The sequence below is a fragment of the Vulpes vulpes genome, chromosome 8 (genome assembly GCF_048418805.1).
Source record: "Vulpes vulpes isolate BD-2025 chromosome 8, VulVul3, whole genome shotgun sequence".
Taxonomy (NCBI): Eukaryota; Metazoa; Chordata; class Mammalia; order Carnivora; family Canidae; genus Vulpes; species Vulpes vulpes.
This window is the reverse complement of record NC_132787.1, coordinates 73,653,699-73,667,038: the sequence shown is the minus strand read 5'-3', so window position 1 is coordinate 73,667,038 and position 13,340 is coordinate 73,653,699. Positions and strand designations below refer to the sequence as shown.

Genomic DNA, 13,340 nt, shown 5'->3' with positions numbered 1-13,340 from the left:
AGGTCAACAGCATCTGGACTATTGTCCTATTAACATTTTCTAGACACGTACTCCATGAAAAGTGCAATGCTAAACTGGTTTAGAAGAATTTTTAGAATATATGGGGAGCCTGGGTGGCTCGGTCAGTTAAGTGTCTGCCTTCACCTCAGGTCATGATTCCAGGGTTCTGGGGTTGAGTCTGCTTCTCTCTCTACCCTTCCCCATTGCTCATGTTCTCTCGTTCTCTCTCTGTCTCTCTTATGCTCTCTCTCTCAAATAAATAAAGTCTTAAAAAATTATAATAGGAAATAATAAAGGTCAAAAAACATAAACTTTGGAGTCCAACAGACTGGGTTCATTCTCCTATTTGGCAACTTCCTATTTGCAAAAATGGAAATGTTAGTAAACTTTTCATACCTTAGTTTTCTCATCTGAAAATAGGAATAATAATACCTTATAATATTGTTTTGAGAATGTGATAAGATAGTACAGAAAAAGCACCTATGAAGTGTTCAGTTAATAGAAGCTGTTGCTTTATCACTATTAATATAATGGAATTAATGAAATTAATAGAACAGAATAGAAATTACCACCAGGGACATTAGTCTAGGAGAGCAGAGAAAGCAGAGATCTCAGGGGGGTTGTATGGAGATGGAATGTGGAGCTGAGCCTTGAGGGATGTCAGTGGAGTGGCCATTCTGGCTCTGAAGAGCTGATGAGTCATAGCTCTAAAGAATGCAGGGTTGTAAGGTGGGGGTGACAGATTGGCCAAGATTGCTTGGAAGAGAGTTCTCTTTGAAGTGTCAGACTGACTTTGAGGCCAACTGGGCTAGCTTTCAACCCTCAGAGGGCAAGGGACACACGGACACAGGGATACAGGACAGGCAAGCACTATTAGCTTTGCAGCCAAAATAGGAGCCTTATAAACCAGCCTTACAGATAAGTTTTGAGTTCTTTCTTGATTGCATCAGCCTGCAAATCATCCCCACTGCCTGCCACGTTATCCACAGGATTTTCCACTCTGCTGTGTCACAGTAAAGGAGAACTCACAGGGGTCCTTAAAATAACTTATAGGAAGGCCTTACTTTCTACAAGAAAGTTATTTGTAAAAGGACATTTTGTTGAGTAGACTTTTCAGGGCAATCTGTGCAGCATGATTCTTTTTACAGTGCAAATCACCACCCACACTGTTTATCATATTTTCACTTTTGCCCCCCATTGGGTTCTTCAAGCTGGCAGACTTCGAAAAATGCCAAGGATACTGGATGGCTTTATTTTGATTTTTAAAAATTTGATTTATTTATTTGACAGAGAAAGAACAAGCAGGAGGAGTGGCAGGCAGAGGGAGAGAGAGAAGCAGACTCCCTGCTGAGCAAGGAGCCTGTTGGTGTGGGTTGGGGGCTCAATGTAGAGGCTCAATGTGGGGGGGCTCAATGCAGGGTTTAATGCGGGGCTTAATCCCAGGACCCTGGGATTATGACCTGAGCCAAAGGCAGACACTTAACCAACTGAGCCATTCAGGAGCCCCAGATATTCGGTGATTTAAAGGCAGATTCCATTCTAGGTATTGGATAGTTGTTTAGAGGAGGTTCTTTAAGGAAATTCAATGATCAAAGACATTGACTAAGCACATGAAAAGCAAAGCTTAAGAATGTTTTTTAAAGTTTTTTGTTGGGCAGCCCAGGTGGCTCAGCGGTTTAGTGCCGCCTTCAGCCCAGGGCCTGGTCCTGGAGACCCAGGATGGAGTCCCATGTCGGGCTCCCTGCATGGAGCCTGCTTCTCCCTCTGCCTGTGTCTCTGCATCTCTTTCTCACTGTGTCTCTCATGAATAAATAAGTAAAATCTTAAAAAAAAAATAAAGTTTTTTGTTGAAGATTGTACATCCTGAAATTCCACCAAAAGTATTTAAAATGGCACATAATAAGAACACAAGACTTTTAGGACCTACAACACGGTCAACTAATGCAAGCTAATGCAAGCTCTTCCCTCAGCATGGCTAAAATGCGCAGGTTGAACCTTAACAGTTTTTCAGGTATATAGCTGAGGTCACAAGGAGAAAAGAAAGAAACCCCCACAGGTTCCAGGAGCACAGAGGGAATAGAAGGAGCAGTAAGCATTGAGATTAGGCTGGGGTGCCTGGGCTGATCTCCAGACCTGGAAATAGGTCCAGGTGGCCAGGAGTATGGATTTCCATGCCCTCAGGAGCAGGAGATTAGGCCTCAGGAACTATAGAAAACACAAAGGGGGAAGTGAGATGCCTGATAGGCCAGTGTATCTTAGTGTATCGGGGATAGAAGACACTACCCAGCAGCCCAAAGGAGATGGGAAGAAGCTTGTCCCCAGGCCAAGAGATAAACATAAAAATTGGTCCTGGTCTAGAGATATTTCTGGGACACCTGGCAAAAGCCAATGTAAAGTCCTCTGATCCCCTCTGATAGGAGCTTCACACAGTGCATTCATAGGCAAGAGGATGCCACAATCATTTAACAGGTAAAGAAGTGGAGGCTCAGTAAGGCTGAGTGATTTGTTCAGGATCACAGGGCAGGTAGAGAAATCTGGGCCAAAAGCAAAGTCCTCCCTCGCTACAGTCTTTTCTCTAGCAGAAATATGGGCAGCTCAGGGTACCTCTGGGAGGTACCCAGGACATGGGCAAGATGGCACTGCAGACACCCTGGGATCAGATACAACTGTAGAGGTGCCTGACCTCAAATGGATGCCAGTCATATTCTGGTCACCAAGAGGCATGGCACCTCTTCTTCCCCACCTCCATACTGCTCATCTGAGTAGGGAGCACAAGGAGAGGGGATGTCTAGTGGGAACTGGGGAGGCATTACAGTTTGGGAATTGATAACTCTTCCCATGAAGGGAGAGTCTTTTTTTTTTTTTTTTTTTTTTCTTGAAAGCCACTTGAACTTTGTCATTGCAATTAAGCTTATCTCTTCTTGTGTTTGCTTAGCTTGTGGGCAGGAGATGTCATTACCCTCTTCTAATTTTATGGAAAACTACTTGCAAGTGTTAAATTTTGAAACAGCCACAAACCTCCTTGGCCTTAAGACTCACACACACACACACACACACACACACACACACACATCTGGCCCAAAGGAGGTCATTGCAGGTTGCCCAAGAAGGCCCCACCTGGGGTTCTGCAGAGACAGGAAATCCTTGCATCATGTCTGTCAGGCTAACCATTTGCTGTGAGAGCTGGCAGTCTTCAGCACTGTGCCAGCCTATTGACCAGCCCAAGTGAATCATGCCCAAGTACTGCCTGGACTGGGTAGGCAAGTTGTGCTGGGCCAAGGAGAAGGGTCTGGAGGGAGTCAGCTCTCAGACTTGCTCTTCCTCAGGCATCAGAAAAGGTGTTTTCACCCGAGTCTTCCTGCAAGGGCTCTGGGATGGGTGTTAACTTGGCCTAAGGAGAAAAATTCATGACCTTTCTTCCCACTCTCCACCTCAGAGCCCAGAGAATAGCCCTTATGGGTGTGTCATGTGACATCCGTGGCCAGGGAAAGAGTATCTGGATGTGGACCCAGGTACCGCTTTATCTGAGAAGAGATTCTGTGCAGGCAGTGGCTGCATGAGAAAGCATGGTGTATCCAGGGCACCACGGCCAGTAGATGCACTTAATGGCCACAAGGAGGGGGGTTAATGGCCTCATTGTGGGCATTTCCTTACTGATTACTTCATTGGTTTTAAGAGCTCCCATACTCAAGTTTCTACTGATTTATTCCCTGATAAGTGTTTGAAAAGTTCTTTGGATAGGTGGTGGGTGAGGTGGAGTGGGTGTGGTCTTAGATATGACTTGAATTTAATCCAGCACTCGGCCATTGTGGTCATTAGACAGACACACACTAGTATCAGCCTGTGGATACTAGCCAACAGCACTCAGATACCATCTCGGATCACATGGCAGTCTAGGATTTGGGTAAAATTCGCTTGAATTCTTCCAGAGTCCTCACTAAGATTTTTAGAGATCCTTAGGGGGACTGTTCTCCCATAAACATCCTGTGTCCCACTAAGTCCCTGACTTATGTTCAATTTAGGATTTTTGAGTTTATGATGGTGTGAAAGTGGTACTCATTCAGTAGAACCCATACTTTGTGAATTTTGATTTTTTTCCCAGGCTAGTGATATGCAGTACAATCACCTCTTGCAATGCTGGACAGCCACTGCAAGCCTTGGCTCCATCAGCCACATGATCACAAGAGCAAACAATCAATACACATTCTGTACCCATGCAAACTTTCTGTTTTTCACTTTCAGTACAGTAGTCAATAAATTACATGAGATAGTCAATACATATTATATAATAGGCTTTGCTTTAGATGATTTTGCCCAAATGTAGGCTAAAATAAGTGTCCCGAGTACACGTAAGCTAGGCTAGGCTAAGCTATGATGTTCAGTAGGTTAGGTATAGTAGATGTATATTTGACTCATGATATTTTCAGCTAACAATGGGTTTATTGGCACAAAAATCCTTTGTAAGTCGAGAAGATCTATACTGTTTGAGGTGTACTGTCTCATCTCTGTGACATCAACCCATAAATGAAACTCAGCCCTTCATCATTTTCCATTTGCACATGTATTGATTTATGAATTACCTTTTACTGAAGCATTTGAGGTGGTTGGAGAGGGAATTAAAGAAAGATGGATGGGGATTCACTACGGCAAATGAGTAGCTTCAAATTCAACATGAGGTTTCCTGGAAGCCTTTCATGCCTTACCGCCAGCGGGGGTGCCTTCGTGCACCATCACCTCACACCCACTCGCTGATTCCCCTTCTTCCTGCCTGCTCTACTGCTCTCTTTCCTTTCCCTGACATCCAGGTGGGAGAAAAAGTCCTCCCCGGCATCCTGCACAGCCCAGCAGGCCTTTTCTACCAGGGACGGGAAGAGAGGAGCTGGCTCTTGGGCCCAAGGTCACATGTTGCCAGCCCTTTCCACCAAGGGTTCCACAACCCTTGCTCATCATAGACCTTGGGTTTCACTCATTTTCTCTCCCAAGCAGCTTCTCTAGCCATTTACACATACACACAGTTTCCTTTCCAAGAGAATTCCATTGCCAATTTTTAAGATAATGAAGTTTTCACTTCCTTACATATACATATATAAAATAAAAAGTCATTGCCCCTGGAATCCCTGGATGGCTCAGTCAGTTGAGCATCTGACTCTGGCTCAGGTCATGATCTTCGGTCATGAGGTTGAGCCCTATATCAGGCTTTGACCTCCGCTTGGGAGTGTGCTTAGAATTCTTTCCTCTGCCCCTTCTCTCTCTCAAATAAACAAACAAATAAATAATCTTAAAAAAAATCATTGTCCCATTTGGAAGAGATTTGGATCTTATGGGTACCTGCAATACTATGAGATACATTAAAAGGTCCATAGTCAAGATTCAGAACAAGACATGACTGTTATCCTTTGAGCCACTCTGCCACCTCCAGCTGGGCGCTAGGGCATTGGTGGTGCCTAAAAATGGCTGTGAGTTCTGGGCTTACAAGCCTGCTTAGCATTCTCCAGGGATCATCCTGACATGCAGCCTGGAAAGCACATTGTTCCCAGGCACTCAGAGGAGGCCCGAGCAGAGAGGGCAAAGTGGAGCACCCCTCTGCACTGGAGGGAGAGGTTTACTGGTGCTAGGATCTGCATGACTGCCATCAACCAGTGCCCTCTGGGCATAAGACTCAGAAGGGAGTTATCCCTCCATGGCAGGGCATATGCTAACACCACCTGATGAGGATGTCAGAGGAGGGCTTTGACATTGAGCACATGGGTGGATGGGAGGACTTCTCAGGTGCTTTATTGGATCAACATGTCCAAATTCTGGAAGTTTGGGAGAGGACTGTGAGGGGATTGGAGATGCCAGAGCATGCCTCTAGTGGGCTGATACGCTTATGTTAGCACTGTGCCCTTCAGGCTTGTCTTCCTACAATGTCAATGACTCCTATACAACAAGAACCTGAGGCCTGCCGGGCTTCCAGATCAGATGCTCCCGTAGTCCAGACAGTTGGTAGCTAAGTGTGTAGTCATCCTGCTGATTGTGCTGCAAGTGAGAACAGACAGGGTCCCCTGGCAGGACAGAGTACCTCCAGGAAACAGAAAGCTCTGGCTACCATCTCCCCTGGTGCAGGCTGGAATGGTGGAACAGGAATGCAGAGGAAGGAGAAAGAATGGATAGGGATGGGAAGAGAGTAGCTGGCTCTTGGGCCCAAGGTCACATGTTGCCAGCCCTATTCACGTCCTCTCACACTGGGGCCTCATCTGTGCCTGGTTAGACACACACATGCACACACATGCGTACACACACACACACACACACACTCTGATCCTAGCTGCCCGGCCCCAATGATTCAGTGATGTGAGGGGATGTGCCAACCTAATTCTCCATATATCTTATTTTCCTTTTAACAAGAAGATCTGTGGCCTCATTATCTTTTGATGGTTTTTATTTACTGACCTATCATGGATACCTACTAGGTGCCAGGGATTGGAAATACAAAGGAAGAAATGAAAAAGAATACATAGAGAAATAATCCCAGTAGGATTGGGAACATAAATCTCTGAGCACAGAGGATTTATAGAGGAGGTGAATGGGTGAAGGGTGAGGGAAGGGTGGAGGGTGTAGTGAGAAAGCAAACATGGGGCAGAGGCCCCCTGACATGTTCAGTCAGCCCAGCAGGTGCTACCTGCCTTCTCTCTCCCTCCCATTCTCTGCCAAATAAAATTTAGCTCAATTTCCACACATCAAGTTTCCATTGTTCCCACCTGCCCTTCAGTATGTGGCACTTTGCTTAACACTTTTCACTGGAGACTGAAGTGGACAGTGCAGAGCTTGTAACTATCAAGAGGATTCCCAGAATACAAAATAGCTCTAGGAGCTTATGAAGCTTTGTAAAAATAAAGTTTGTGTCATGATGAAGATGGAAGAGATCATAAGGTTATGAAAATATGGTAGAGTTTTGAGTTGAAAGGGATTCTTTGGTATTTTTCTGTGTGTCTAAATCTAAGTATACACACATATATATGCACACACATATGTATATATGCATACCTGTCTACCACACAGGCACATACAGATGTGTGTACAGATATGTATGCATACACACATGCACAGGCACATCTCGTGGAGGATTGGCATATTATAGGCTGCAGGGACTTAAGGCTTTGCACTTGATTGACATCCATTAATGTTTGCTGAATTAGAGCAAACCTCCGCTGTGCCCATCCTGTTTTTTTATTGCTGACCATTGCTCTTAGCAGTTAATGTTTGAACCTGGCCATAAAGGAGTCGGCAGCTGCTGACCTATGGCCAACATTCAAAGCGGAAGGAGCCCCCTTTAAATCAGCTCACACTGGGCAGCCCAGCCAGCAGAGCTACAGGTCCACTGTGGAGGGAGCTGTGTTGCCACCATGAACTTCTCCGGCAAGTACCAACTGCAGAGCCAAGAAAACTTTGAGGCCTTCATGAAGGCAGTCGGTGAGTACTGGGGTGGACACCAAGGCTGGGTTGTCCTGGCAGGTGAGAGTCTGGCCCTACTGGCGGTGGCTAACCAGAGTCTCGATGCTAGGATAGAAGGAAAGTTTCAGGCTTTGCACAGCCCAGAGGCTACGTTATGGATATGACTTTCGCAGTCATTTGCAGCTTATGCTATTGGTCACTGGACAAGGTCACTCCATAGGCAAGTGGAAAGAGCACTGAACTAGAGTCTGATCTGGATTGTAGCAATCTCTGCTGATACCTCACTCACTCACTCACTCATTCATTTTTCTGACAAATGTTGATTCAAGGCCAACTACATGCTGAGTACTGTGCTGGATGGATACCAGGGAGACAGATAACAATGAGCCACATTTCCAAGTCACAGTTTAGAGAGAGAAAAAGAGAAGAGACAAATACAATAAAGTATCCCCTAACATGTACTGAGCACTGACTCACTACCAGGCACTGTGCTAAGTAAGCTCTTAATATGGAATATCCCATTGAGTCCTCACCAAAAATCTCTGAGTTGAATACTAATTTTTTCCCCATTTCACAGTCAAGACAACTGAAGCCTAGAAAAATTAAGTAATCCTAACCAAAGTCACGCAGGTAGGAAGCATTTGCATTGGGATATGAAGTGGACTGGATGCTGGTTCCAGAGACCCCATTTTAATCCTCTGCACCCCCCAGAATCATGTGCAGAGGATGAGGTGCTCATGGAAAGGCATGGATAGAAGGCTTGGTGGTGGCAAAGGTGAACCTTGGCTGGGCCTTGGCAGATGAACAAGTGTCCCCCAGGGGACTGGTAAAGGGGAGCATACTCCAGGTAGAGGGAACCCTATGAAGAAAGGGGCGATGTGACACAGAAGGGTGACAAAAGGGAAAAGTGTGGGGAAGACAGCAAAGGCAGAGAGAAGAGGACCTTCAGGGCTAGCAGAGAGCTAGGCTCTTCTATAGGGTGTCACACCATCTCTGTTTCAAATCCCTTACCTGGGCCATAGGACCCTCTACCCCCACTGCCAACGTGTGTAGACTTCACTTCAACAGGGTAGAGGTGCCTTGAAATGTGTAAAGTTCTGTCCCAGGGCAAGGGACTCCCACTGCACCTTCCTCAAGAGCCTTGACAGCAGAGGTCGAGGCACGAATGGGTAGCTGGAGACTTGCGGGGCACAGTTCTGGCTGGCCCGTGTTGTCCAGGCATGGCTGGACCTCAAACTGTGTGGTCACTCTGGGTGTGGAATGAAACACTGACACTCAGAATAAAGTCTGGCATGAGATAGCAGAGCAAGCGAGAACCAGGGCGCTCACTAGAGGAAAGGTTCTTTAGGGCACATGCGTGACTTCTCATTGACCTTTCCTCTCAGAGGTCAAAGCCCATGTTGTTCACGGGACTCGGTACCTGCCTCTGGCTTCTGGGGATACACAGCACCTCCCCGTTTGACTCCACACCACAAAGTTTCTCTGTGACCACTGCCTTGCAGCTCCCACCTCTGCTCATCTCTGAACCTCAAATGGTTTTCACCAGGTCTGCCTGATGAACTCATCCAGAAGGGGAAGGACCTCAAGGGGGTGTCAGAAATCGTGCAGAATGGGAAGCATTTCAAGCTCACCATCACCACTGGTTCCAAAGTGATCCAGAATGAGTTCACCTTGGGAGAAGAGTGTGAGTTGGAGACCATGACTGGAGAGAAGGTCAAGGTAGGAGCTGCTCCCTTATGCCACCCTCTGCTTCTGGAGCCTGGCCCCAGGGCTTCATCCTACCAGACTCTCTCCTCACAGTTCCCACCACAGATACCTTGTCTGTGACTCCACTTCTGGGATGGGAGCCAGAGACCAAGACAGCTCTAGGGAAGAAGCTCTTGGGAGGCCCTTCCAGTTTTCCTATGACTGCCTGGGTTCTCTGGCCCCAGGAACCTGGGCTTTCTCGTGTGGAGGATGTGGGGGGACCAGGCGCAGGTTCTCTCAGGCCCACCAGTGGACAAGCAGGAGTCTGTGAAAAACCCTAAACAGAGCTGTGACATCATCCTTGAGCCCAAAGTAAACTTGCTTTGCTGAGCCTGTAGCTGCTGGCAACATCAAGAATAGCAGAATACCAAGGCCCCAGGCAGGTCCTCAGGCCAAGCCTTCAGAGGTCACTGAGCCCCTGGCCTCAGTTGCCTCATCTGTACAATGGGCATAGCCCCTCTTCCCTGACTGAAGGCAATGGGCCGGGTGGCATCACTCTGCTGGGCTGTGGCTCAGGGTGTGTGCAATGAGAGGTGGGTGTGCACTGTGGGAATGGCCAGAAGGTGATGGCAGAAAGATCCAGGCAGTGGGATACCTCTCCCTAGAGACTTCTCTTCCTCCCTGGGAAACTCCACACACCTAGCACAGCCAAAGCCAAGAGCAGCCATCTTCATCCCTCCCCCTCCAAACAACTTTGTGCTTTGGCCTCAGCATGTTGGTCTTTTTATCTCTCTCTTTCTTTTTTTTAAGATTTTATTTATTTATTCATAGACACAGAGAGAGAGAGAGAGAGAGAGAGAGAGAGAGAGAGGCAGAGACACAGGCAGAGGGAGAAGCAGGCTCCATGCAGGGAGCCCGATGTGGGACTCGATCCTGGGTCTCCAGGATCACACCCCAGGCTGCAGGTGGCACCAAACCACTGCGCCACTGGGGCTGCCCTCTTTTTATCTTTTATGACAGCTTCTTATTTCTGTTTCTCCAGATATAACATTACAGGTCAGGAAATCTGTGATAAATTTTAGGTGGGAAATTCTCTTGTTATGCCCATAGTAAGGGGCAGCCCATCATGGGTTTTACCACCGACCTTCTCCAATTGTGCATCTTGGAGGCACATTGTTAACCTTGGCCAGGGTCTTCTGTTTCCTGCTGGGTTTCTGTTGTCTCTTCCTGGATGCATAAAGCTTGAGAAAGAGACCACAATAGAGAATAAAAATGTGCTGGAAGGAAAATACATCAAAGCTAAATAGATGTTCTTCCAACTGGCCAATATTTAGAATTTTGCTTCTACCTCCATCTCCCAGTTTGGAGATTTTACCAATTTTATCTTAGTGCCTGTATTTGAGACCGCTTAGGTATTCTATGCTCATTTCTAGTTCACATACCATACATTAAAAATTTGATAAAAGAAGCCCTGACATTGTCTTTAGCTTTTAAATGCACCTCCCATCTTTATAGCCATGAGACCGGGGGATGTGAGTGGCTTGGCTGTTGTAAACCAGGACCCAGTCAGGGGAGCCAGTGTCACTGGCAAGGGTTCTGCTGTCTCCCCAGACTTTTCCTCACAGCTCATCTCTTCTCTTCTGCAGGCAGTGGTTCAGATGGAAGGTGACAATAAGCTGGTGACAACTTTCAAAGGCATCAAGTCTGTGACCGAACTCAATGGCGATGTGATCACCAATGTAAGTTGGCACTCTGAGCTTGTGGCTCCCAGTGCTTGATGGGAGGGAGAGGTAAAGGGTGAGGTGCAGCTCTCCTACCACCTTTCCTGTGGTCAACTTCTGCTACCACTTACTGAGGACCCATGATATACCAAGCAGTTTACATACATTATCTCTATCCTCCCAACAACCCTGAATTTTCTAAGTGGGGAAACTGAAGCAACAAATAGGGAAAGGCAAAACAAGGGTTCCCTGAGTGGGACCTGTCACACAGGGCTGTCATCCACAGTTGCACACTGCATAATCCTAGAGGGAGCCACTCCCATTGTAGATGTTATGTGTATTTATTACGATCTTGAGGTGGATACTGGTTAACCATCTAGGTTTTTTTTTAAATTATCCATTTATTTATTTATTTTGAGAGCAAGCAAGTGAGAAAGTAGGGGGAAGAGAGACAGAGGGAGAGAATCCCAAGCAGACTCTGTGCTGAGTGTGGAGCCCTATGTGGGGCTTGATCCCACAACCCTGAGATCATGGCCTCAGCCAAAGCCAAGAGCCAGACACTCAACTAAATGAGCCACCCTGGTGCCCCAACCATCTTGTTCTAACAAGATGTATTTGGATAGTTTTCCAACAGATAGAAGTACAGTATCTTGCGGAAGGGGTACCTTTTTTTAATTTACCAAAGACTCCACAGGTGTTGGCACTGGCCCCCAGTTGGTACTTCCCCACCTCTCCTGATTTTCTTCAGGCTGCTCATCCATCCCCACTTTCCATGCCAAGGTCAACCACTTCAACTTCCCCCTCTTCCTTCTCTCCTCATTGCTATCCCTCTTTCTTCACTCATACCCAAATAGGATGGGGTAAGAGAGGTGCTTGGTAGCAGGAGATACAAGGTCCTGCAGAGCTACCGGCATGACCCACCCTTTTCAGTCTCCACAAGGTTGTAGCCATAGGACTTGCTCACAGGCATTGACAAGGAGAATCATATTCATAGCAATTTTATGGCAGCTTATAAGAGTGGCACACTCCAGTTGTGTAATCATTCTTGATGCCTGATTGTTGGCCATGTCCATGATTTTGGGGTGAATAGTACAGTGTTTCTCCTACAGCTGTGTTCCTCTGGATCTTCTTTGCTCCCAGGATGTGCTTGGGGAGTAACAGAAGGCAGAACACTACCCAAGGAGTCTGTCACTCTCCTCCTTATTCAAGTGGGAAAATCCCTAAATTAGGTAGAGTGTGAAGGTCAACAAGGAAACATGCTGTTCCCACCCCTGCAGGGCACATTCATAGCACAGCAGGAAGATACCAGCAGGGTGGAGGGAGATGAGTTTGTCCTGGACTCAGTCCTGGCCAAAGTACTTTGATAGCCTTTATTTCTGCCTTGATATGCTTTTGATATTTTCCCCTAATCTTGCCCTCTGCTGGGAGGGAGGCAGGATGAGGGATTTAATAAATAGGTTGACGTGTCCAAAGTCATCCAGCTAATGAGCTGTAGAACCAGGGTTCAAACCTAGCTCTCTTTATTCCATTCCATTGCTGCTGAAGCTAAGCTAAGGGGCTCCTTTGTAACCCTGATGACATTAACCCACATCATTGCCACAGACTTTTTCAAGAGAACTAGTGGGAGGCAGGGGCGGGGGGGGGGGGGGGGGGGGGAGAAAGGAACAAAAACTCAAAAAACGGATGAATCCAATGAATCCAATGCTTTTGTTTGCTTCACAGCTCTTTGGGAGGAAAATTTTGCACTACCTACTATGTTCCAGGCTAGGTGCCTGCGTATTTCTATGTACATGTGTTCTTGCCCCTCAGCATGTGTTTGGTACATAAGTAGGTACTCAATGAAACTTTGGGAAATTGGATTGGACTGGACTCATTTGGATGGTCTTGCTCTAACAGCCATCAATATAGAAAGGAATTCACTAAAAGGCAGGACAACTTTCCACCTGAGGAAGTGAAGTGAAAAGACCTGGCATGCGATTTTTAGGAAAGATTGCCAACTCTTCCTCAGATCTTACAGAAAACAGAGAAATCTTTGAGTTGTTTCCTATGCTAGCATATTTGAGATGAGTTTGTGGCCTTAATTACCTTTTACAATTCAACATCAGATGAACATTTTGTGATTTTTTTTTTTTTTAACTTTCAGACCATGACATTGGGTGACATTGTCTTCAAGAGAATCAGCAAGAGAATTTAGACAAGTCTGCACTTCATATTCTTTTACTGTGTAAAATTAATGTAATAAAGTGAACTTTGTTTTAAAAAAAGTCTTCCCAATGGGCTTGTCATTGATGGTGCTATTGGTATCAATGGGTATTAATCACCTATGTTTTTGTAAATCTTGATGATCTGTGTATTCTATCCTTCTGGGTCAGGTCTGAAGGGTAATTCTCACCCTGAAGGTAGACCCTATGCTGCTCATTCAGGTGATCCTATGAGAAACATGAGATGTGGCTGGATCTGTTCAGCAGCCCTAGAATGACCTTTTCCGGTCAGCCATAC

The 13,340-nt window shown here is 46.3% G+C and overlaps 1 protein-coding gene across 1 annotated transcript; it reads left to right on the top strand.

The window, feature by feature from the left end:
- Nucleotides 1-7,267: 7,267 nt before the first annotated feature.
- FABP1 (fatty acid binding protein 1) lies at nt 7,268-13,105 on the top strand. The gene is made up of 4 exons (XM_025994666.2): nt 7,268-7,452; nt 8,981-9,153; nt 10,767-10,859; nt 12,985-13,105. Exons 1-4 carry the CDS (start codon nt 7,386-7,388, stop codon nt 13,033-13,035), a joined length of 384 nt encoding a protein of 127 aa, XP_025850451.1. The 5' UTR covers nt 7,268-7,385; the 3' UTR covers nt 13,036-13,105.
- Nucleotides 13,106-13,340: the final 235 nt, after the last annotated feature.